At 35.8% G+C, this 25,866-nt stretch overlaps 1 protein-coding gene across 4 annotated transcripts in view; it reads left to right on the forward strand.

Annotated features, from left to right (window-relative positions):
* Window positions 1-25,866, forward strand: part of ADGRB3 (adhesion G protein-coupled receptor B3) — a 736,713-nt gene that overhangs the window by 337,544 nt on the left and 373,303 nt on the right. For all 4 annotated transcript variants that reach the window (XM_060615856.3, XM_060615857.3, XM_060615855.3 and 1 more), the window contains 2 exons: window positions 9,057-9,158; window positions 9,525-9,631. In XM_060615856.3, coding sequence (XP_060471839.1) covers window positions 9,057-9,158; window positions 9,525-9,631 — 209 coding nt within the window. The remainder of the gene's footprint in view (window positions 1-9,056; window positions 9,159-9,524; window positions 9,632-25,866) is intronic.

Consider the following 25,866-nt stretch of genomic DNA (forward strand, 5'->3'; position numbering starts at 1 on the left):
TAAAGTAATTTCTAATTCTTACCTTTCCTAGTGATGGATTCCATCTCCATCAAATCTTTCCTCAGTGGGCCTGCTTTCTGTTTCCCTGGACACTGCCTACTAGTAGGAAGGAGCATTGTGGATAAAGTGCCCTGGCAGGGGAGTCAAAGTCTGGCTTTGGGCCTCAGTGTCCTCATATGTAAGATGGGGCTAATGATATGTGTCTCAGGGGATTGTGTCAAGTATGAAATGATACAATGCTATAGGTAATTAGAATTATTAAATAGCATTCCAGGCCCTCTTTCTCCATTACCCGTATTACTACAACAATCACCTTTTCTAAACTCTTCCACACAAGTTCATCTGATTATTCTCCCCTTTTCATGACCTTAGTCATGTGACTCACTTGCTAAAAAAAAAAAAAAAAAAAAGCTGTGGCTACTCATTACTTGCCCAGTTCAGTGCTTATTGGAATCCCTGGTAATATAGTATCTCAGTCTATCAGTTTATTAGCTTTCCAAGGTCATCACCATCTACTCATTTATAGGTTGTAACATATACATAACATAACAGATCTAGTACCTGGTTCCTGGGTGTGGGGACACATATTCTCTCCTTACTCTTACTTATTCACCTGGGCTCCTATAGGGTCCCTGTTCCCCTTCTTCTTTACCTGCTGTTACTCCATGGGAATATCTTGGGCGTCCAATCCATCAAAAGTTGTCTACTTCTTTAATCATTCTTATTTCTTCTACAATTGTATGAGTGCTTTCTTCTTTGAATCTCTATAGACTTGCTTTGTGCTTCCCTTACTATATATTATTATTATATTGTATTATTATATATGTTATTATATCTCTTAGCTAGAATTCCAGATCATTTACAAATGAATTATTTATATTATCTATATCTATAGAATTATCTGTTTTCAGATTCCCAAATCCCCTCCTCTGCTTTGAACCTAGTTGAATGTAGGCCATTAAACATATGCTCCTTTGAAGTTTTCATTCCATATCATAAACATTGTTACTGAACTATTTGTATAAAGTAAAATATGCAATTCAAAATACAACAATTTGTATAAAAGCATGTGAATAAAAAATTCAAAATGACTATGATCATAATGCCTTACCTTTTATAATCATTTTACTCTTTCAAAATTCTGTTAGTTTACCTAAGTAGAATTTGAATAGTAGAGTTTGTGGCATGAGACTTCCTTCTTTAGAAATAAATCATTGAGATGTTAGAATTAAGAAAAATATGTGTATTTGTAGCAAGTTATTCAATTTCTCCCAATCTCAGCCCTGCTAATACTTTTAGGTCAGAGCTCCTCAAAGCAGTCCCATAGCCACCTGTCTGGCTAGGATTGGTCCCAGATATACTCAAATAGGGATTCCTAAGGCCTCGGGGCAGCTGACAGGAGGAGGCTGTGGCGGGCAGTCTCTAGCCTAGCCTAGAGTAGCCTTGCCCATTACCCTAGTGTGCCTCCAAATGTTTTCATTTTCTACATGTGCAATGACCAGGAAAAAGCTATGAAGCACCGTTATCAACAGTTCCTAAGATCATATAAAAAGGCAAGTAAATGCAATTCTCTAGCTGGAAACATCGAGCGTACCCCAATATAAAACTTTGTCTCACTTAAAGCTAGTAAATAGTTACTTAGAATTAATCCTTTCAATTAAAGTTAGCTATCTTCTTATTATTATTATTAATCTTGTTAACAGGTTCACACTAGAGTGACCTTGTCCACTAAGTTGAAATAGAGGACTAAAACTAAGTTAATCAGATTTTTTCCTAGGTATGTATGTATAAACACTATCTAGTCCTTGAGCAGGCAGTGCAACACGCACTGTCTGCTCATGAATTTAAAGCTTGCGCTTTGCTGGGACGCCTGACAAACTCTTGATCTCAGGTTGTAAGTTTGAGTTGAACGTTGGGTTTAGAGATCACTTAAAAGTAAAATCTTTAAAATAATAAATAAAGTGTGCAGCTTGCTACCTTCAAGATTTAGAGATACACTTTTTTCAAAATATTTAAATACCTTGTTTACCACTACAACAGATGCTTGGAGACAGTGTAAGATTCCCAGAGAATGGACTGAGAGACTTGTTTGATTGACATAGGTCTACCTACCACCTCCTTGCCTAGTCATTTCTCTATGCCTTGGTTTCCTCGCGTTTAAAAAGAGAGTAATAAGTTTATCTACCTCATTCTTATGATGAGAATGAAATGAATTAAAAATGTAATGCACTTAGAAGAGTGCCTAAGTCACAATGATATGTACACATTGCTGTTGTAATTGTATGTTCTTTCAACTCGACACTGATAAAAACCATTTCTGTGTGAGGAATGCTATTACAAAACACATTTGATAAACGCCTTTCTTTTTCCCTCAGACCTTAGCAGCACCATGAATTCTTCACTTGAGTGGGTTCCCTTGCTGAAATGAGAGCTGTAAACTGTGTGAGCACAGGGACCGGATCTATCTCATTCACCTCTGCATCCCCAGCATGGGGAATTCCCAAAACATAAGAATTAACGAATTGCCAGCAAGTGAAATTTGAAATTGGGGTCATGTGTAGTACATGTTTTTTATTTTTCTTTTCTTTCTTTCTTTTTTTCCCCCTGCATGCCAACTCTACAGTGTAGAATCAATTTCTCTTTAATGCTTAAATTCTAGCATAGGGGTGAAAACTAATTTTCCACATCAAATTGATTTAAGCCCTGTATAATTTTGCTATTTTTAAGAGACAGAAAATCAGTTTGAATAGACAGATTAACAGCTAATCACTAGGTAATTGCTACCTTGTTTTAAGACAGCATGCTAACTACATACTTGTGACTTCAAGTACAGTTGTATCTTACAAATGGGTTTGTATATCTTTGCACTAGTCATAGCAGGCGGTGGGATCTTTCAGCTGATGAACAGAGTTGCTGTTCCATTTTGCTAAGGCATAAAAAACAAGAATCCTTCATATGGCCCTACAATAATGTTTTTATTTTGAGCACAGAGAGTTATGTGTACTAATTATGTATTTTCTTTTCTAAAAAACATGTTTATTTATTTATTTTGAAACACAGAGAGAGAGAGAGAGAGAGAGCAGGGGAGGGGCAGAGAGAGAGGGAGAAAATCCCAAGCAGGCTCCGCACTTGCAGGTTTGATCCCATGAACCGCAAGATCATGACCTGAGCCGAAATCAAGAGTCAGATGCTTAAGCTTAACCAGCCGAGGTCACCCAGGTACCCCTATGTATAATTCACAAAATATGCATAGGTAGCATTAAACAGGAAAACAAAACTTAACACAAATCTCTCTCTTTCGCTTATGTTTTTTCTCCTGAACTTTGGTTTCATACACCAAATGCCTTCGTGACAATATCAAATGTGCTCAGATATCTCAAAGTCAGAACTGTTTTCAGCATCTTCTCTCCCAAGCCCTGTCTTCCTCGTGTGCTCTAACTGACGCTGTAGCACAGCAGGTACTCTTCCTGGAGACCTGAGTTTCATCTTTCATTTCTCTTACTTCCTCGCCTCCTACACCCAGCCATGTTGCTGAGACCATCCTACATCTTAGATAGATTTTTGAATCCACCTACTTCCAGTTGCCATTTCCTGTGATGCCACACCGCTTCCCTGATTATTGCGTTTAGGTTGTCACAGGCCCTCCTGCCTTCAGTCTCACCTTCCTTCAGTCCATTCCCCAAACTGCATGTATAGCATTCAGAACACAATAACAAACGCCTTGCCCTTAAGTTCAAACTCCTAGTTTATCTTATTATTTATCACCCCTCTCCCTCTAGTAATTACTCACTTCTACTCATCCCCAACTTTATACTCTAGCCATTCTGAAATGCTGGATACAACAAGGTTCTCCTTGCCCCCTGGGTCTTCCGACCTGTGGTTCCCAAGGCACACTTTTCCTTTCCTCATTGGCCAACTCTTACTTATCCTTTACACTTCAACTTGGACATCGCTTCTGGAAGTCTTCCACTGACATACTCTCCCCCATAGTACTCCTAGAGGAGCCAGAACTTCTCAGATCATAGTGGACATCCTGCTGTATTATAATTTCTCCACTTATTATCTCCCTCACCATCTTGGGAGTTGAGAGACCCTGGCTATTCTTGTTCATTCTTTTTATGTGCGGTATTTTACAAGGGGATTGGGACATTATGAGTGTTCAGTAAATATCTGTAGAATTAATGAATTCCATAATGGGCACTGAGGAGAGTTCAGAAATTTTCCTACTACTGGGGGCTTCATAAACCTAAGATGGAAGAAAATAAATTTTTATTAATACCTAGGCTGTTTTGCTCTTGGTATGACCATAAATACACCTATTTTCTGAACTAAACTTTTTAAAGATGCCATCTTCCAAGAATGCCAAATCACCTTTGAGAAAATATTTAAAGCAGGGGCACCTGGGAGACTCAGTCAGTTAGGCATCTGACTTCAGCTCAGATCATGATCTCACGGTTTGTGTGTTCAAGCCCTGCATCAGGCTGTGTGCTGACAGCGGAGAGCCTAGAGCCTGCTTCAGATTCTGTCTCTCTCTCTCTCTGCGTCTCCCCCATTCAAACTCTGTCTCTGTCACTCAAATATAAATATTTTAAAAAAATTAAAAAAGAGGGGCGCCTGGGTGGCTCAGTGGTTAAGCGTCCAACTTTGGCTCAGGTCATGATCTCACAGTTTTGTGGGTTCGAGCCCCGTGTTGGGCTCTGTGCTGACAGCTCAGAGGCTGGAGCTTGCTTCGGAATCTGTGCCTCCCTCTCTCTCTCTGCCCCTCCCCTGCTCATGCTCTGTCTCTCTGTCTCAAAAATAAATAAAACATTAATTTTTTTTAATTAAAAAAGAATATTTACAGCAGATGTGGGATTTGACACTACTACTAAAAGGCTGAAAATCCTGCAAATTTCAAATCTGTCATCTTCCTTTCTTATTATTTGTGTACTGTGTTTCCATCTACAAGGAGCACAGTGTATCCAAGGCTTTATAAATTTATGGTGGAGTAAAGCAAAGTTTGTTGACCTTTCTAGGTTTAAAAATAACTGTGATTTTGTTTGTTTGTTTGTTTGTTTTGGTTTTTTTGGTTTGGTTGAAGTAGACCATACCGATTGTCTTAAGTAAATGAGTATTAGTAATTGAGGGCTGTGGTTGAAAAAAAAGTTAATCAGCTTCTTTCTGAACTAGTTAGGATATATACAGAACACACTGGGGGATTCTGGACTGGGTCCCATGGACTCTTACCAAGTCAGACACAGCCTTATAAAGTCAACTTTTGTCAATACCCAGCACCCTGGAAACCCAGTTTGGCTAATTTTTAGGAAAACTGTATAGCTAACTCCCTCTCTTACTTTTCCTAAATGAACATTCCTACCTACTGCTGGTCTACTTATACACACACACACACACACACACACACACTGTCCTCAGTAATTTGTAGAATCATCCTCGTTTTCTGTCATCTTAACTACTGAGGTATGGAAACAACAGATCTTTTGAAAGTATTTGGTAATTTTGGCTTAAAATATATGTGTGTGTTCATAGGTATCTACCTATCATTTGCGAGATTTGTAAGTACTCTGTGCCCTAGAAATGAAACAAAACAGAAAAATTATTGTCTTCATGATGCACACACTCTAGCAGGAGAAGGCAATAAATAAATAAACAAGCAAACAAAATAATAATAATAACACTGTAAAATAAGAAAGCTAGGGGAAAAAACATAGAAGTTATAAGGAATAAGCCTTTGGGGGAAGAGTAAAACAAAGGAATGTTTAAGAGTGTTTGAGAGGAGTCAGGAAATCCCGGAGAAGGTAAGATTTCAGTAAAGGTTAAAGGCAGTGAAGACACAAACCATGCAGACATTTGGGGAGCAGAGGTAGGGATATCTAGAAAGAAAGGGCAAGTGTACAAGGTCTGAGGTAGGAGCCTTCCTGGAGTACTGGAGAAGGAAGCATCCAAGGGGTCAGTGTAGCTGAGGGGGGTGGGGGGCTGAAGGTGGAGAGGGTGTGAGCTGAGATAAGAGGCTAGATTGAAGAGCCTTGTAGCTGAGGCTTGTTTTATCACTAAACGTCGTATTTCCTGGGAGAGAAGAAATTTTATTTTTCCCAAGTATTATACCTTTAAAAAAAAATGAATCGCTGACCCATATTCCCCAGCTGACAGTTACTACTTCTGCCCACCTTAATTTTGAACCTCTTCGGTTTCAGCTGCGAGTCCAGTAAACATTTCACCCTATTGGCCCACCCCTGCCATCTAGTGGTTAACGCTTGCAATTACCAGAGTTTCTGACCACACAGAAGACCGTGGGGGAAGGGCTAAGGGAAGGAGGCTAATTTTTGGCAGAATAACAATAGAAAAGAAACAATAGAAAAGAAAAACTTTCTGAAACCACAACAGGGGGATGAAGAAGTCTAGGGTGCAGATTGCTTCTTCATTGGTTTGTGTCAAGATTAAATCAGAAAGAAAGCCTGAATGCTATCGCACCCCATTTTATGAAATGTATTTCAAATTTCATCAATGGAACTAAAGAAAATTGGAGTTCAAAACATTGAAAAACAGAAAAAAAGTACAAGTGAAGTGAAAATGAAAGGTTACAAATGAAGAGTTAATGAGGAAGATAATCAACAGAAGTTGGGTGTATAGATGGAACAAAAAATAGTAATTAAGTGTAATGGTGTTATTAGATTAGTTACTGCTATATCTTTATTAAAAATAGACTAGTTGTTTTACACAGAATTCAGTTATGTAATAAACTATGCATGATGTAGTTTGTCAGTTTTAACATTTATTATGATTTTCCTCTTTTTCATATTTCTGTAGTAGTTTTGGTTGACATTTACAGAAACACAGAAGAATGTGACCTGGTGTAGAATATTTGGAAGATGACAGTTAATTCTGTGTGGCTGATGCATAGGAGAATAAATATGAACGATAACTGAAATGCTAACTTAGAGCTTGCTAGAAGGGTTGTTTTGTTTTTTCGTTTTTTGTTTTTTTTTTTTTTTTTTTTTTTTTAATCACAGAAAGCATAGTTATCTTTATCCTGTCAGTACTGGAGAACCATGGAAAGGTTTTAAGCAGCAAGTTATGGGATTAAGCTTCATTTTGGAGATTACTTTGTTAATGTGGCATGAAAATTGGATTAAAGGTAGAAGATACTAGGGAATAAATAGTTCCACTTAATATCCAGTTCTTTAGCTCAGAAAGCAGGCATCATCCTTAACTCCTTAGTCCCTCATTCCCCCATCATTTTGCATACTACTTTCTAAATTTATCTTGTATCCACCTTTTCTTCATCTTTAGTCCAAACATCCTACCTAAAGCTACCGTCACTTCAATGCTGAAGCACTGCATTAGCCTCTTCAGTTGTCTTGTCCCACCTACTGCTCTCCCATCTCTTTTACCCAGGGAAAGCAAACTGATCTTCTTAAAATTAAAAATTGAATCATGATCTTTTGTTAAACCCTTCTGTGGCTGCCTGTGAGACCCTGCAGCCACCAATGTTAGCCTGTCCACCAGCCCGTCACTCCACACTCCTGAAATTGTTCCCTCCAGCTCCACTGGAGGCAGGGGGGCTGAGGCTAGCCTGGCCCTTTCCTAGGATCCAAGAACAGGATTTGCCAGAGTCGGGCTTGGGAGTGGTGGTGATGAATACAGGTGGAGTCACCATAAATCAAAAACATAAAATAATATTTTTTTTTAAAAATGTCACAAAAACATGGTATAACTCAGGTGGAAATAGGGACAGCCCCCTACAAGGGCTCCCTCCTCCAATACTACAAGAATAGAAGTAACAGAAAAACAAATTAAGGGAAGCAGCCATTACCCCCAGCCACGCACATGCAACCACCCACTTCCACACTGATCTCGGAGGTTAGCAAGCTGGGAACCACTTTGTCCATTTTGTCCAATCCCCACCCCAGGAAGAGCAGAAGTTTCTGGCCCTGCTACCCCAGATAAAGAAAGCATTGTTTCAAGATCAAAAAGTCTCAAACTGTATTCTTCCCCACTAATAATTATAATGTATCCTAATAAGCTCATAAATTCTGAAGTAGAATCGGGATCAGTAGATTATGATTAGCATGGATTAAATAGTATATTGTCCTCAAAGGAAGACATTTCTCCCAGGGAGTGACACTCATGAATATATTAGGTACTTATTATTTTTGGTCCTTATTTATTTATTAAAGGTATGTATATAATCATATATTGATTCATTTATTTATTCAATTTGGAGCAACTTCTGTGTGCCAAATTATTAGGTACAAGATACAGAGATGAGAAGACAACAAGATCCCAGGAAAACAGTGAACACAAATATGTGAAAATAGAATATAAACGGCAGTGCTGTGTGAAAAGCACAATAGTAGGTGTGTCTAGAGAAAGGACTAGTATGTTCTTTTTAGGAGCACGGTGTGAGGTTTAATACAAAACACAGTACAGATAGACTTCACAAATCCTTTGGCTTTCTATTAAATTATTTCTGGTATACATCTGTTATTCTTGAAATACCTTTTGAGTTTCTCATCTCAGTGATTCAATTGAGTTTTTGAAAATTATAAGGCCAAAAGATCAAATCAGTTTATTTTTACATGATATAGTATGATTGACATTATTGCCCTTGTATGAAGAATAAAAAGTTATATATTTTTGCCCTGTATGTTTATTTCCTCTTAACACTTAGAGTTAGTAATTCTAATATGGCTTTCAGTTTATTGGAAATCATTTTATTTCACAACATTTCAAAACATCATGAATATTGGAAAGATTTTTGATTTATGTGTTTGAATGTAATGTTCAATTTATAAGCAAATTCAAACGACTTTTTAAAAAGTCTGAACAGTAAGCACCTTCAAAAGAAAGCACATTTTTGTGAAGATTTTGTAGATAATGAAATGAAACCTGGTGTTTTTTTTCTTTATGAAAACACTGCTAACATTTCAGTAAATGATATACTTTAAGGAAAATGAAAGAACTCTGCAGATAGAGAGATGCATTTGAGGACTGTTTATTGCCAATATTTAGAAAAATAAACACTGCTGGCATTCAGTTCCGTCTGTTTTAAATTGCAGCACCTTATGAAATATGCCCAGAGGATTACCTGATGTCGATGGTGTGGAAAAGGACCCCGGCAGGCGACTTGGCATTCAATCAGTGCCCACTGAATGCCACAGGTAAAGTACGAATGACCCACCCAAATCCAAATGATGATTGCCCTCTAAGAACAGCATGCTATGTTTGTGTATGAAGTCATGCTTTTGTCCTATATCCATAAATAAATCTGTGCAATAAGCAATGAGACAATCTTCGTAAAGTGCTTCGTAAATGGAGCCAATGAAGAGACCTAGAAAGTATTGCTGGTGCAATGGTTTCTCAGTGGCATTAACATGCACTTTAAAGATAATCAACGTAACATTTTCATATGCATGTTTTCTAAGCAAGAAAACGTACAAACCCAATTCTTCAGCCTGCCTCCCAATTATGTGATGCCTTCTAGCATCTCTGTTATAAAGCTTCTCTCTGTTCTTTGTGACGCACAGGCACCACTAGCAGACGCTGCTCTCTCAGTCTTCATGGAGTGGCCTTCTGGGAACAGCCGAGCTTTGCAAGATGCATATCCAATGAGTACAGACACTTGCAGCATTCAGTAGGTGCAAAGCCAGCTTTCGTACTTGCTCTGTTTATTTTTTCCTAATGATCACTGTGTGAGAATTTAACCTTCTGCTTTATAATCAAATCAGCCAAAATCTCTGAAAAAACGCCTGAAGGAAAAAGTGATGTGACAGAAAGCTCATTTTTATAAGTCACTGCTAAACTGTTTTGTTCCTAGGGCTTGGGTTTTTGGGGATCCTGCTATTTACATGAAGGAATTCCTTGTCTAATGGGGACAAGGCCTGAACAAAATTCGTTATTCAGTTTTACCTGGAAGAATTAAACTGTATGTTAAAATTAGCACAGGTCTGTGTTAAATCATATCTAAGACATTGCAAAATACTGTTTATTTCTAAATTATATTTCTTAGTAGTCGGAAAATGATAAGCTGTTCATTTAGGTATCAAATTTCTCACTGCATTTTGACAGTAAGACATTGAAAAAATGATAGTGTTACTGCACCAGAGAAAATTAATTACTTGCAAAAGATTAAGTGGACCAAATTTTTCAAAAATTGCCCCTCTGTTCCCACACATCACTGAATTTCTCACAAACTATGATGTATGAATATTTTGAGCACAGTTAAATTTTGCTTGGTGTTTTAGAAGTGCAAGTCATTGTCATTATTGGAGACTGTTGTCATTTCATCCTGACAATCAAGAGGAACTCTACCAATGAATAAACATTGTGGAGTTTAGAACAAATATGATCATGAGCCAGCTGGAAAGTTAGACATTGACAGGGATGATATTTAGTTAAGAACTTTCAAGTTTTGTTGTGCTTATGTTTTCTTTCATTTTTTTTTACTGTCACTCAAAACAATGCATAATTCTTTTTTAAAAAATCTAAAGAAGATTCTTGCTTGTGGATGGAAATTCGGTTCATGAAATAGTAACTCCTATTGATGAAGTAAATGTGTTTAGTTCTCAAAAAAACAAAAAAAATCACATTAAAAAAAACTGAAAACGAAATACTAATAGTTTACTTACCAAATCGGTAGTAGTAATTGAATTGATGATTATTTACCATTTAGAGCCTTATTCCTGTTATCTGTTTATCTATCTATCTATTCCTGTCATATCTATAGATATAGATATAGATAGGAGAGTTACATACAAGTACTGACATACATGTCAATATATACTGGTTACATACAAATACCTAGATTTAAAAATATATATTTCAGTTAAGCTCATGATCTCACAGTTTGTGGGACTGAACCTCGCATCTGACTCTGTGCTGACAGTGCAGACCCTATCTGGGATTCTCTCTTTCCCGCTCTCTCTGCCCACTACCCCCTTCCCTGCTTACTCTCTCTCTCTCTCAAAAATAAATAAGTAAACATTAAAAAAAAAAAAAGATTAACCAAAAATTTCCTTATGAATTTAATTTTAATGAATTTTATTTTTCCCTAATTTTAGACATTTGATTTTGTTTACTTAATCTTAATAATATCCACATTCAATTCTTGTTAATCCATAGTAATGAATGGGAGTAATTACAGGGATTAAATAAATCATAAGTCAATCCTTATGAATTTGTTAATAAGTAATATCACTTTTTTACAGAAAATTTTTACTTCCTAAATTCAGTGTTTTGTATACTAATATTTAATGAGTTTGCATTTCATCTGATAATGGAGAGAAACAGAAACACTGTGTGAAATATAAGAATTGATCTTGAACTGTGAATTCCATAGAAATCATTCAGTCAATAATTTCACAACCAGTTGTATATGCCTTGGTTGACTTGCATACATAAATCAGATGTGTGATATTATAGAATAAAAAGCAATCTCAGTGTACTCAGCTCCTACAAAGTACCAGACACTCAGCCTGGACACTTTGATAAACCGACTCCAGTGCTCACAAGAATCTGCAAGGTGAATATCCCTGCCTCGGTTTGCATACAAAGTACTGAAAATCTACAAGGGAACAATCCAGTTTTACGAGGCAAAGAGTGAAAGTTGTGTCCAGCTACAGTTGTTCCAAAGCTTAACCTCTTTTCTGGAGGCCATGCCACCTCCTGAGCTTTTGATTTGAAATCATCTGCCCTTAGATTCTGGTACTGAAGACATAATTTTTGGGTGGTGTGTTTTTGGAAAAGTCATGTAATCTCAAATCTTGGCTTTGCAAAAAGAAGTTGGTAGCCTCATTTTAACATCTCTGGAAGTTTCAAGGGAGAGCAGAAGACATACTATACATATTAAATCTTATGAATTGTAAAAGAACTTTGTAACCATGAGGTATTAATATCTACATGTACAGAATATACATTGAGTTAAAATATTATCTCAATAAGAGTAAAATTTTACGGGGCACCTGGGTTAAGTGTCTGAGTTAGGCTCAGGTCATGATCTCACAATCTGTGAGTTCAAGCCCGGCATCGGGCTCTGTGCTAACAGCTCAGAGCCTGGAGCCTGCTTCAGATTCTGTGTCTCCCTCTCTCTGTCCCTCTCCTGCTCACACTCTGTCTCTCAAACATAAAGAACATTAAAAAAAAAATTTGTTTAAAAAAAAAAGTAAAATTTTAGAACTCAACCTATTATTAATGTGAACTACACATGTGGAAAAATAATACAGATGGAGGAATAGATAGGCAGATAGATTAATAGAGGGATGGGAGTATAAAATTGATGTCACATGGATTTTTGCACATGAATTATGTTTATATACCTATACAAAAATATACATACACTTACACATGCATATATATACACACATCTAGTATTTGCCTACGGATCATGATCTTTTCCTTTACATGTTTAGGGAAGTATAGGACCAATCTGTGCCTTAAATAATGCTTACCTAACCCATCAAATTCATCATGTGTACTCTAAAAAGTCAATTGGAGGTGGAAATGAAACCAACTTCCCTTCCTACTCTTATTCCTATTGCTTCCCGTGCTTTGTCTGAGTAGCAAAGCTAGATAGTGCTTGTGATATAGAACAGTTTTGATTCCCACAGATTCTAAAATCACTTTAAAGACTCTGCATCTTCTCCTTTAGTAGAATTTATTATTTCACAATGTAATTGTTCTATTTTCTTTGAAGGATTTCATTCTTTGCCCCCTCTATAATCGGAAAGCTCATTAAAATGTTAATTGTTACCTACTATGGAGAATTATTTTAAATAGGTAGATCTCTGTTTTCCAACTCTTTTACATATGGATTACAATACATGTACATACCCACGTAGATTACAATATTTTAAATACCCATTTTGCAAAATTACAGTGATAAACCAAGTTTGTAATGACTTTTTATCATTAATAAACATTAGATGAGTTTTTTCTATGAACTCTCATAATTATAAGCCAGTGGAGGTAGACAGAATGGGTTGGTTAAACAGTTTGATATATAAAATCACTGATCCATCACGTTGAACATTTAGTTTGAACTCTTTGAGGACAGAGGCCATGTGAGTTTTTTTTTTTTTAATCTTTATTTCTCTAGTGACTAACACAGTACTAAGCATATACTAGCATATACTAAGCATATATTAGATATTCCATAGACACTTATAAAGAATGTCTCTGCCACTTTTCTAATCAGTGGGAGCATACTGGCAGCTGGAGGGTTCTCAGGTGATACACCAGGCTTAATGTTCATGAATTTTAACCACATGAAATTAATAAGTATTATCCCTCATGTGCAATTTTCCTAGCCCCAAAATATCTAGAAATGTGGAGTGATTGATGACATTATTTTATGAAATTATTTGGCCATTGCAGAATTTCAATAAGCTAATAGTCATGAATTTGTTTGAAACCTTATAAGCTCTAAAATTAAACATGATCCAACTGTTATTTATTAAAAATACAAACCACAAACAAATGCACACAATTTTTAAAAATTGAGGAGAGAAGAATAAAGTGTAGTAGGATTCTTGAAATTTTGATATTTTCTCACTTGTTAATATTTCCATTCATATTCTGGGATATTTTCTGAATTTTGTACCAAACAAAGTAGAAATAATTTTACAACCTGTTGAGAAATGGGCACAGGAGTCAGGCAAATTGAGAAAACATTTTCTTGTTACTCATAAAGCTCTTTCAAGAAGAAGGATGAATATTGTGGGCAAAGAGGGCCAGCCTCTCCCTGTATGAAATAGATCACCCTGTATCTAGTACATCTGGGCAATCACAGACAACTTCTTCCTACCTCAGTCATCTCTCTTTTTTTAATTCTCTCCCTCCCTCTGTCTCTTTTACACACATACAAATACATGCTCACACAGGCACGCGCGCACATACACACTCCTATGCTTGAAGTGACAGAACTAGTAGGATATATACTCTCTGCATGTAGAGAGTTCTAAAGCAAAAGTTGAACCACGCATACCAATGCCTTTTCTTAAATTCATCCAGTATATGTCATTACTCTTTCCCTGGAGAGGAGTGAGTGATGGGATTGAAAAAGATCAAAGATAGATATTACTCTAATAGAAGTCCTTCCATATGGACATATGTAGAATTGGGTATAAATGTTACCTTTTAAGTCATTGTACCTTAACACCTCTGTTTCTATTTTTCAAACCTTCATTTAACACACAAATAGCAGTACCTGGGTGGCTCAACCTGTTAAGCATCTGACTTCAGCTCAAGTCATGATTTCACAGTTTGGGAGTTCAAGCCCCACGTCGGGCTCTGTGCTGACAGCTCAGAGCCTGGAGCCTGCTTTGGATTCTGTGTTTCCCTCTCTCTCTCTGCTCCTCTCCTGCTCTCTCTCTCTCTCTCTCTCTTTATCAAAAATTAATAAACATTAAAAAATTTGAAAAAAAACAAATATGGAAGTAAGATTAATAATCTAAGTCATTGAAAAGTTGACTGTGGAAAGGGCTGTCAGGGAGTTTGAATCCTGATATTAAGACTTTGTTTCTCCTGTTTTTGTCTACTTTTATGGGTGGTGTATTAAGACAGAGAGATAAAAATAGACATATCTTTCTTTAGGGGAAACTTGAGGGGAAAGGGTAGAGTCAGAGAGGGAAAGAGACCAAGAGGGACAAAGGCAGAGAGAACTCAAGATCTGAGTTCAACCTCGTAATTTTGCAGTATTTAACAGGTGGTCCTGAATAAAATTATGAGTTCACTGAGTGTTCAGCAAATGGTAATAATTCACATTTATTGAATGCTATCTACCCTAAAGGATCTGATGGGGGAAAAAATAGAAGTAATATGTTAACTAAATATTGATGTTCTAAGAAATTCATATCTCAAAGTTGACAGTATATTTCAAGGAGAAGATAATGAATATCTTAGACTTTACATCCCATATGGCATCTGTTCTAACTATTCAACTCTGACGATTAACACAAGAACAGTCATAGACAGTAAGTAAACATAACAATGTTCCAGTAAAACTTTATATGAAACTGGGCAGTGGGCTGGATTTGGCCCACAGGTGAGAATTCACTAACTTCTGGATTAGAATATATATTTTTTAAATTGTCTTTGTTTGTTTCTTTGTTTTGTCTTGTTTTTTAATATTTCAAGTCTTTTAGAATTTTCCTTTTTTCCTCCTCTGTTGTCTTAAACACTTTAACCACAGTCATTTTAATTTACTTATCAGTGAAATCTAATATTTGGAGAATCTGTGAATGGACTTATTTTATCAGTCACATCATCTGGCATATCTACTAATTTTTTGTTACATATCAGACATTGTGTAAAACACATATAGGGGCTTTAGACAGTGTTGATGTCCACCAAAAAGCATTCCCCCTTTTCTGTTAATTCAAATACAGTGAGGAGCTGATAATTCAGTGCAATCAAGATTTGAGCTGGGTTAAGGATGATTTGCTGTTTTAGTAAAACTATCTCTGCTTAGTCCTCCTTCCTCCACTGTGTGTCTTAAAGGCTTTGGATAAAGATCCTATTTTGCCTATCCCATCAACCCTTAGAAACTGTAGAAGATTCAGTTCTTTCCTTCAAAGGTACCAGCTCAGTGTTCCAGATTTCTGTCCAAGCAACTTCAAATTTGTTTCTAAATACATACTTACAAGGATGAAGAAAATTTCACTCTGCATTTTAGAAGTTTTCATCTTAATTTCTCAGCTTCCTACATATTTCAAAACTTCAGCCAATGTCTCATGAAGAAAAATTCTAGTAAGGCTTTTAGGGACCATCAGTTTTCCAGTACACTTCTCTAGCCCTGGGCAACTGAAAAACATTAGTTTCTCTTTCGTCACTAGAAGTTTTCTTCCAGGATTATACCTGCCCTTCACTTCTTGCCTGCCCCCCTTCAAATGACTAAAATTGTTGGGTACCATAGAAAAGATCTCCTTTTTCTGGAAATTTAGTTATTTTATCCATAGCTCTCTGATGCTCTAAAGAGTATGATTTTTGTAATTTGTGTGGATTTTTCTAGTTTTAGTGGCAAAAGCATTAGCTTTAGAGGAATTACTATACTAAACAAATACATTTCAATTGTATTATAAAAAAGTCTTAAATACATATAACAGTGTTTCCTAGGGAAATTTAAAGGTGTCTATTATACAGGTATATAATGAAATACTTCTCAAGTTACACTTTACTTCATTTTTTTAAAACTCACAATATATTACTGATTATAACTATAAAAGCCAAGGAGGCTTTTAAGATTCTCCCAGATTATGGATTTAGTGTGACTTGGAGAAGAAATGTTAGGGTCAGTTTTGGCCATGGAAATTCACTGACTTGAAACTTCGTCATAGGATGATTTAATAGAATGTACTTTATATAGAATTAGGCTACTGTCAAATGAAAAAATCTTATAAAGGAAAGTGTACTCCATTATTCAGTCATTCATCTATCAATTCAACTACCCATTAACTTACCCTACAAATATCTTCTGACCTTTAACTATATGCAACAGAGTGCAGGGACCAGAGGATACATCTTGAATGTGACATACACAAATACAAGTAAAGTAGACAGGAAAAGATATAAGATAATTACAAATTGTGATATGTTGAAGGAAGTTAACAAAGTACCAACATAGGAAATAAAGTTTGGGGACTGCTTTAGATAAAAAAGTAAGAGAGGTCTCCATGAGGAAATGATTTTAATAGCTTTAAATAGCTGTGGCCTGAAAAATGAGATGAATCTAGGCATTAAAGACTTGAGAGAATGAGTGTCCCAGAGAATAAGAGTACACTCCATTTGAGGCACTAGCATCTGGAAAAACTTTGAAGTCGTTAAGGAAGTGAAAGATGATCTAGTGGGCAGAGGTAGTGAGCAATAACAATGTCATGAGATAAAGTTGGAGAAGTCGATAGGGAAAAAATAATTCTGTGCCTTAAAGACCTTTGCTTGGAGTTTGGCTTTTATTCTAAATGCAATGGGAAGCCATTGACAGTAAGGAGTGATGTGATTCAATATAATTGAAGTGTTATATGGTGTTCTATGGAGAACAGACTATAGGGTAGCAGGATTGGAAGCTGTCAAGCCCGCTGTAGTAATCCAGATGAGAGATGATGTCATCCTTCATTAAGGCTGAATGAGCAGATTTGGGTGATGGTAAAGTCATTTTCTGAAATGAGGAAGGCAGGACAATAGAGAATAGTTTGAGGCAGGTGTGTTTAGGGGTTGCCAAAGGTTGTCTTGTACTAAGGTTTGAAATAAAGAACTTAGAGTACAGCTAGCTAGTCAGTTTAGTTGTGATGTTTCTTCAACACAGTTGAGCTACTTGGATGCAGGTGCAGAGAAGGCATTTGGTAGAGCCAAAATGTTTTCTGAAGACCAAAAGTATCAGCAGCACCTGGGCACTTGTTAGAAGTGTAGAATCTCAAACCCCATTCCAGACCAAGTTAATCAGAATCTGCATTTTGAAAAGTTCCCTCTGTGATTCATATGTGCATCAAAGTTTAAGGAGCACAGTGGCAGAAGAATGCAAAGAAGTAAAATGGAAAATGATGTAAAAAATGTAAAATGTAAAGAAAGTAATGTTTTGGTGGGTGACTGCAAAGAAATTAAATGATTGCTAGCCAGTTCCATAGCATCACAAGGCATAACCATATCAGGTGATACCTAATTTTCCTTTTCTGGGCACATGGGAGGATTGTGTTACTTCACCCCTTGAACTTAGGTGTGAACTGTGACTAGAATACATCAGTTGGTTGTGTATGGAAGTGGTCTTTGTCATGTCAGGCCTGAGAATGTCATTGCCAATGCAAAATCTTTCAAACTCCACCACCCCAAGCCCCTCAATGACTATGATGAATACAGCCTTCCTGGTTCCTGTGTTGCGTATGTGGTGTGAGTGAGAAATAATTTTTTGCTGTTTTTAGGCACTAATATTTTAAAGTTGTTTGTTATCACAGCATAACATATCCCATTCTGACTGATGCAATATTACAAGGATTAGGAGATTTAAGTGATGGAAATATAATTGAAAAAGCCATAGAGAAATATTAGGTTAGGTAATGCTCTGTCTCTCATTGAGGAGGTTCCTGAAAAATTTGGGTCCCAGTCTGTTGATTATTATCTGCTTTGAATTCGTAGAACATGCTCTATCTAGTTCTGTCCCCTAGCTCAGAATATTAATAAGAATTTCTAGATTTGTTGTTAAGAAATCCAATCTACCCATGTCTCTTGCTCAGAAACTGTACTTTTGACTAAGTCTAGCCAAAAACTCTGCAATTAAAGCTAATTCTAGTTTTGTTTTGTTTTTACTGTTAGGTAAATTTACTATGCTCTCATTCTTATTTTAGAAATTTACAAGTTAGCATAGTGTATACCTAACTCACTTTTCTTCATCAGTTTTCTTCATGATTTAGTTTATTCTAATAACAGTAAATTGGAATTCTGAAATTCATGGCATCCTGTCTCTCATTTCAGGAATTCCTAAGGCAAGAAATTGGGATACCAAATACCCTTTGGCCAAAGTATTTTCATCCCAGCTTCTGTGCAACACACACACACACACACACACACGTATTATGTAATTATATATTATATATTTAGTTACATATAATTATGTAATTATATATTATAATTTAGGCAGGAGGCTTCTTTTCAAATTTGAACTCCTAGCCATAGGACAACTCTGGCTTGTGTTTTTATATTAAGCTTTTTATATTAAGTCTAGGGAAAATTAAGAACCATTGGTATAGTAGAACAATGTGCTTTCTTTTCCATACAGGATGATCTCTTTTTCATGAGATAGATCTATAAATAATTTAATATCATCATCTAATGAATGACTTTGGTCTTAGAAAATGATAGTTATGAACTGAAACAAAGGCATATATTTAGATTATTGTTTTATGAAAAGAAGTTTCTCATATAATTATCTTTTAATTGAAGCCACTTAGAGCTGTGAGAACCTTTAATGTAACTTACAGATGGGCTGTAGGAGTTGATGCTGAAAATAATATATAAATATATGATGTTTAAAGTGTGTCATTTGCACAAAGTGACTACGATAAATCTTTTTTTAAGATTCACACAATAGAGACAACTGTGGCTGGCAGTAGGAGGCATAAAGTGAAAAGAATAAGGTTATTTCAGAAACACACCTACTCTTTAAAACATGACCCTCACGATATCTGTCTATATAAAGAACAAGAACTGTAAAAAGCAATTATTTTTGGACTTCAGTGTTTTTTTTTCCTTTCACTGTCGATCTTGTCAACAGTATTAAATGTGAATGACACAGAAACTTTTAAGACTTGCCCTTTGGAGCTAAGATCCTCATAGAGTGCTGCAGTGTGAGCAGAGTAAATTACTAATAATTATAATTTTTAAAGGAAATATTAAAATTATAAACCTTTCTGAACTACTTCAGTGACAAAATTAAGAGAATTAGAAAATATAGGCCAAGGGAAATAGAATCCTTGACTTATCCATGGTGGACTTTTTCCCTCCACTTGTATAGCACTACTTACAAAACCTTTTATAGATATTGGTAAATGACTTTAGGAACATTTACACATTACATTCCAAGATAATGACCACTACTCAAATAACTGGCAGTACCTCAACAGTCTGGCAAGTTGCTTCAAGTCTCTTCCTTCTCATATTCTTTTTCATGTGAAAAAGATTTAGTGTCTCCTTAAACATGGTTGAGAATGATTTTTAAATATTTAAGCATTTTGACAGTTTCTAACAAAAGCACATATAAAACCTGAGTTAAGCATGTAGTAAAGAGTAGGAACTCTGAAATCTACTTCCTGAGCTTAAATCTCAGTACAATTCAAGAGCCAAACAATCCTGGGGATGCAGTTCACTACGTTAAGTCAATAGTCTTTTATCCGTAAAATTTGAATAATTATGGCACTCCAACATTTTAAAACTTAAAGGAGGTAATTCATGCAAAAACACTTTGTCCCATGCTTGCCATATAATAGGCTTTCAATAAATGCTTTATCACTGTTGCAATTGTTGTTATTCTGTTTTAAAAGGTAGTAGTTATATAACTATAACTATAGATATTTAAAACTTCTGAAATCTTTTGCCTATTTATATTAATTGGATATCTTTTAAAAGATAATTATGTCAGGAAATGTAGAAGTTCCCCATTATTACATATTCCATTGTATTGAATAATCAGAACTGCCATGTTTTTACCTTGTCAACTAATGAAGTTGATAGTTAAAAAAGGGAAAATCCTTCTGTAATTTCAATTTAATTTAGCACGCCCTTTGAGAAGTTACCTTTGTGTGCCAGGCAATAAGAAAGAAATTACAGGGGACACATAGATGAATAAGAAACTGCAAGCCCTTTAGGTGTTTATGGTCTGGTATAATAGATAAGAACACAAACACTATAATATTATATGATAGAGCAAGATTACTTCTATGAGGCTTGAAAGCAGAGATCATATCATGATTGCAGTTATCTGAAAAGAATTCAGGAAGGAGAAAGGAAAAATAACAATTTTACAAAAGGATTTGGGGAGAACATTTGAAGTTATAGAAGAGCCTGAGTCAGGGAGCAAAGGCAGGATCCATCGACTTTCTTTTAGAAACGGTGAGTAGTTCAGTCTCATTAGTGTTAGGAACCTGCAGCACTAGTGGAACAGTCGAAAGACGAAACTAACACTTCATAGATCATACTGAGTTCTGTGTAAACTATAAGCAAGAATGTATTTGCAAATATTGCATTGTATCTGGGCTCAAAAGAAAGATGGGGAAATCCTTAGATACCAGAAGTTTAGAAAAGAAAAGTCAAACTAGAGCTCTACAGGAGAGTTGATGATTCAGTGACCTATAAGTATTTCAGATTATATGTGAGATTATTATATGGGAGGCTAAGATTCTAAAGCCCTCTTGCAGATACTGATACAACACCCTGCACACAAGCAGTGATGCTATACCTATCCCCTTGCAGTGACCTGGAACTATTTTGACTGCGCTGGCCTCACAGACTAGAAAAACTATAGGTCTAGTATGTGTCTAAGAAATATTTAGTTTATACAAGGTTTTAGAAGTAAGAGGAAACAAATCACTTTTCACAAACTGAAATTTCTAGTCTGAGCTATAAACAGAAGGAATTAATATGAAAATTAGCATAAAATGGTTCAGCATCATTGAATTGCCTCAGACCACCACCCTAAAAGAAACATACTCAAAACTAGTTTGTAACAACTCTTTCACAAACAAGCAACTTTGGGCTCCCAAACAATAAATGCATCTCACTGAATATGAGTTGACAATAATGAGAAATATCACTGGGAGAATCAGCAAATCAGGACCATTAGCAATGAAAGTAAAGAAGTAAAAATAGTAGAAAATATAGAAGAACAGATAGCTTTGTTTAAACTAATTTAAGAGATTAAAAAAGGAACAGAAAACACAGTTAAGGAATGGAAGAAAATGAAAAAGATTAAATACAACTTCTATAAGTGGAAAATATTGTCATTAAAATTACAGAAGAGACTAAATAGCCAACTAGACACAATTGAAGAAAGAATTAGTAATCTGGAATTTAGACCCAGAAAAAGGTCACTCAGAAGCCAAAACAGATAAATGAAAAATATAAAAGAGAACTTAGAAAAATAAATAATAGAATGAGAAAGTTTAGTGTGCACTTAATAGAAATGTATATAATGTAATAGAAATGAATTCCAGAATGAAAACACAAAAAGTTATTGGAGAGGCGGCATTCTATGAGTTAGCTTATAAAAATTTTTTTAAAGTTGAAGGCTGATAAGATACTCAGATTGAAAAAAGTCATGAAAAAATAAAAGCAAATCCAAATAAATATAATCCGCATTATACTAAGACAAAAAGAAAAAATTTAAAGCTACCACACACACAAAAATAGTGGTAATTTACAAAAGATCAGCACACAAAAATAGTGGTAATTTACAAAAGATCAGCTATTTAAATGACAAGAGACTTTGCACTTGCAACAAATAGGGCACTAAAATCACATTATGAAAATGCTATGGGGAAAATAAAAACATTCTTATCTAAAAGATCTATTGAAAGTGAATATAACTTTAAAAAAAGTAAGACTAAGATTGAGTTACCATTCACAGAACCCTACCAAAATACTCACGTAAAGATTAGAAAACAAGGAAAATACACTCTGAAGAGGCTAATTCAAGAAACAATGGTTAAGAAGCAATTGTGAATAAATAGACTGGTTAAAAAGTATTACTAGTTTAAAAAATCATTTATAATAATAATAATAATAATAAATAGTAATTTGAAGAATCCAAAAGCAAAGTGGATTAAATTACTAAACACCAATAGAAATGAAATAATTAAGACTGAAAAAATCACTAACAATAGAAATAATGGGAGAATAGTGTTGGATTGGTTACAATAAGATAAAGAGATAAAATATTAGAATTATAGGTTAGGGTTTGGATGGCCTTGCAAGTCGAACAATGTTGAATGTATTTGATTTTGTTTGTGTTTTGAGCAGAGAAGTGACATGTTCAAGATGAGAAAGTAGGATAGGTTAGCAGGGGGAGACTGAGTGATATAAGTTGGGAGACTATTGTAATGAGTGTGATGGGAAGTACTGAAGATCTGGACCAGCATGAATCTCTTGCCTATAGGTAAAAAGGATGGATATGAGGGACGCCTGGATGGCTCAGTTGGTTAAGCTTCCAACTTTGTCTGGGGTCACGATCTCCTGGTTCATGAGTTGGAGCCCCACGTCGGGCTCTGTGCTGACAGTTCAGAGTCTGGAGCCTGCTTCGGGTTCTTTGTCTCCCTCTCTCTCTCTCTGCCCCTCCCCTGTTCATACTCTGTCTCTCTCTGTCTCAAAAATAAACACTAAAAAATTTTTTTAAAAAAGGGATGGATATGAGAAACAATACATAGCTAGTATTTAGAGGACTTAGAAATTGAAGATGGGAAGATAAGAAGGGATAGCAGTCCCTGACTATCTACTTTTATACTCTATCTTTGTATTAATCCATCATAACAACCATGTAATGACATTTGCTTCTTTTCACAGACAAATCCAATAATCCTCAGGAAGTGACAAATAATTTGTTCACTGACCTATGTAGTAAATAGTAGAACCACAATTTAAATCCAGGTTTTATGACTCCAGCTATTCTTTAAACTTAATATACTAGTAACATTTCCAGAGACAATGCTTAGTAGGTAATTGTTGAGTTTAACGTGTAACTCAAAGAGTTGTGCGTTTCAAGTCAGATTTGATACTTCTGATTTTGATTTTGAAGAGAAACACAAAGAAGACGTAATTGAAAGGAAAGTAGCAGTATTTAAATAAGGTATGCTGTGTCAGGCTATATTTTTGAGAGAGGAAAAGATTGAGGAGGATGGGATGGAATCCAGAATCATAGAGATAACCATAGTGTTCAGTCATAAAATCATAGAGATAAAAACAAAAGAGGAGGTGGAGTGCAAATAAAGGACAATTTTAAATACAGAACAAGTAAGGTGAGCAAACCCAATCTGAACTCTACTGCTTCATGATCCAGGAAAGAGAAAAACAGTCCAGCAGATAAACATGGATTGGTTAATCTAGAAATAGATAGCAAAAGAGGCGGCAGAAGGTAAGGAGAGACACTTCCACAGTACACTTGTATTGTGAAAGGAAGATCAAGCACTTGGAATTGTTTTTCAACTAAATATGTTCTGAATGGAAATCTGCCTTATCTGAACATTCTTTATACCCTTTATAAATGCTACCAACAGTCTACACTCACGTATACAAACATTACAAGGTATTATGTGCTGGGTGCTTTTCACTGACAATGCCAGGAAGGATACTAATTAGTGCCAATTGTGAGAGCTGGTGGTATGATTTGGGCACCTGTCTGCAAAGAGCTGGACTGAGAACAATTCATTCTACATAAGCCTGCTAAGCAGCTGTCAGATGGCAATGACGTTAATTTACTACCGACTTTTGCTGCATTTGATGCTGACCCAGACATGAAAGACTGCCTTCCCTATCTCTGATTAGTTGAACCATCCATTACCTTCTGTACTATTTTTATTGCAAATAGAATACATGTCTAAATGTTGTATTCCTAAAATTTAAGTCAGTGTTGTGATTTTTTTGTTTGAATGGAAGGATATGTTAGATCTGTACCAGTAAAATCTCTCACAGACATAGGTCGGGGTTGCCAAAATAAGAGACACAGAGCTGATCTGAAGTAGTTAGATGATGTTTACCTTGGCAACCGTTGCTACATTCTATTCCTAATGGAGAACATTCAAGTCCTCTGCAGCTTTGAGTATCACAGCTGTGATTTGCACTGCCAGCACAAAACTGAAGACTGAGTTTTATGACTCTTTTTTTTTTTAGGTAGACCCTATTAATTTCATTTCTCTTCACAATTTTCCTCACACTCTACCTATTTAACAGGACACTTTTCAGGCCAGAAACTGCACTGTTTCTTTAAGTCAAAAAAATTTATTTACTTCATGCTATTTGATACCAATATTTTCTATGTTTTCAGTGTTTTCCATGTTGATAAACAAACTAGGACAGCTTTCAAGTGTGCCTAACTTAATCCTCTGATCTGACAGAAACGTGAAAGGAAATTAACTTATTCATTCATTCCTTTAATTCATTTGCTCAATATACTGAGTTAAGTCCTCTAGGCGCAGGAAATATAACACTAAAAAAATAGACAACACCTCTTTCTTCATAAGGCTTATATTCTAATGGAAAAGGCAGGAAAACAAATAAGCCAAGAGATAGATGTACAATGGCTGGTAAGCTTGAGCACAGTGAAGAAGGGTAAGTTGGCTGAGAATGAGAGGGAAACTATTTTACATGGAAAGTCAGGTAAAACTTCTCTGAGGAAATGACAACAAACAAACACCACGCGTGCACACACGTACGCACACACACACACACACATGCTCAAAACATATGTGGTTCTCTGTGGGGAGACTATTCCAGGCCAAAGGTAGAGCAAGTTCAAAGGCCCTGAGGCAGACATTTACTTAATATTGTTGAGGAAACTGAAAAATACCAGAGTGATTAGAGCACAGTGAAGAAGGGGAAAATGTTGAAAGCCTCCAGGGCTTTCACATAGGGCACACAGACTGATGAAACAAGCTTTCCTGTTTGAAGTAACTCGTGCTATCTTAGGCTTGTGTGGGTTCATTTGAAGTTAGTAAATAAATAAATAAATAAAAAGAAATTTTAACTCTTAGATATATTTTTCAAATCTTAAAAGAGACATGGTAAACTGAGTCTTTATTGGGTTAAATTACATAAATAATAAGTTGAAATGTTTAAATAAAAATCTAGGCAGCTCTGGTTCCAAAGCCCCTTCCAGTATATTACAACCCGAAGGTACAGTTAGGACATCATAACTGAATGCACTCTTAACAAACTTTCACTGTAATATATTCTAAGACTGTAAATAAGGCAGGGAACCTACCCTCAAGGTCCAGAAAGACTAGTGAGGCAGAAAGACATATAGGCAACTTATTATAATTCAGTGTGATACGAGCGATATATGTGTAAGATAAGAGAGCACAGAGAATGCTGTGCCTCTGTTTAGAAATTTAGAAGAGCCAGGAATAAATCTTAGTGGTGTATAAACATAGGTTAGTGTAAGGGAGGAGAGTGGAATATCCATTCCAAAAATAGGAAGTATGAAACACATGACCTGAACAGAAAATTGCAAATAGTTATCAATGACAGGACTGGAGTTCAACCTGGTGGTACACATCTTCTTGACAAGCCAGCTGCCTTCTACTCTGAGGGTCAGTGGCCCACGCTGTGTCTGTACCATGGTTAAATATGTTAATGTCACTCCACAGCAAGGCACTTGGAGATTTAAGAGGTATGCAAGGGCTA

Source organism: Panthera onca, chromosome B2 (assembly GCF_046562875.1).
Source record: "Panthera onca isolate mPanOnc1 chromosome B2, mPanOnc1 haplotype 2, whole genome shotgun sequence".
Lineage (NCBI taxonomy): Eukaryota > Metazoa > Chordata > Mammalia > Carnivora > Felidae > Panthera > Panthera onca.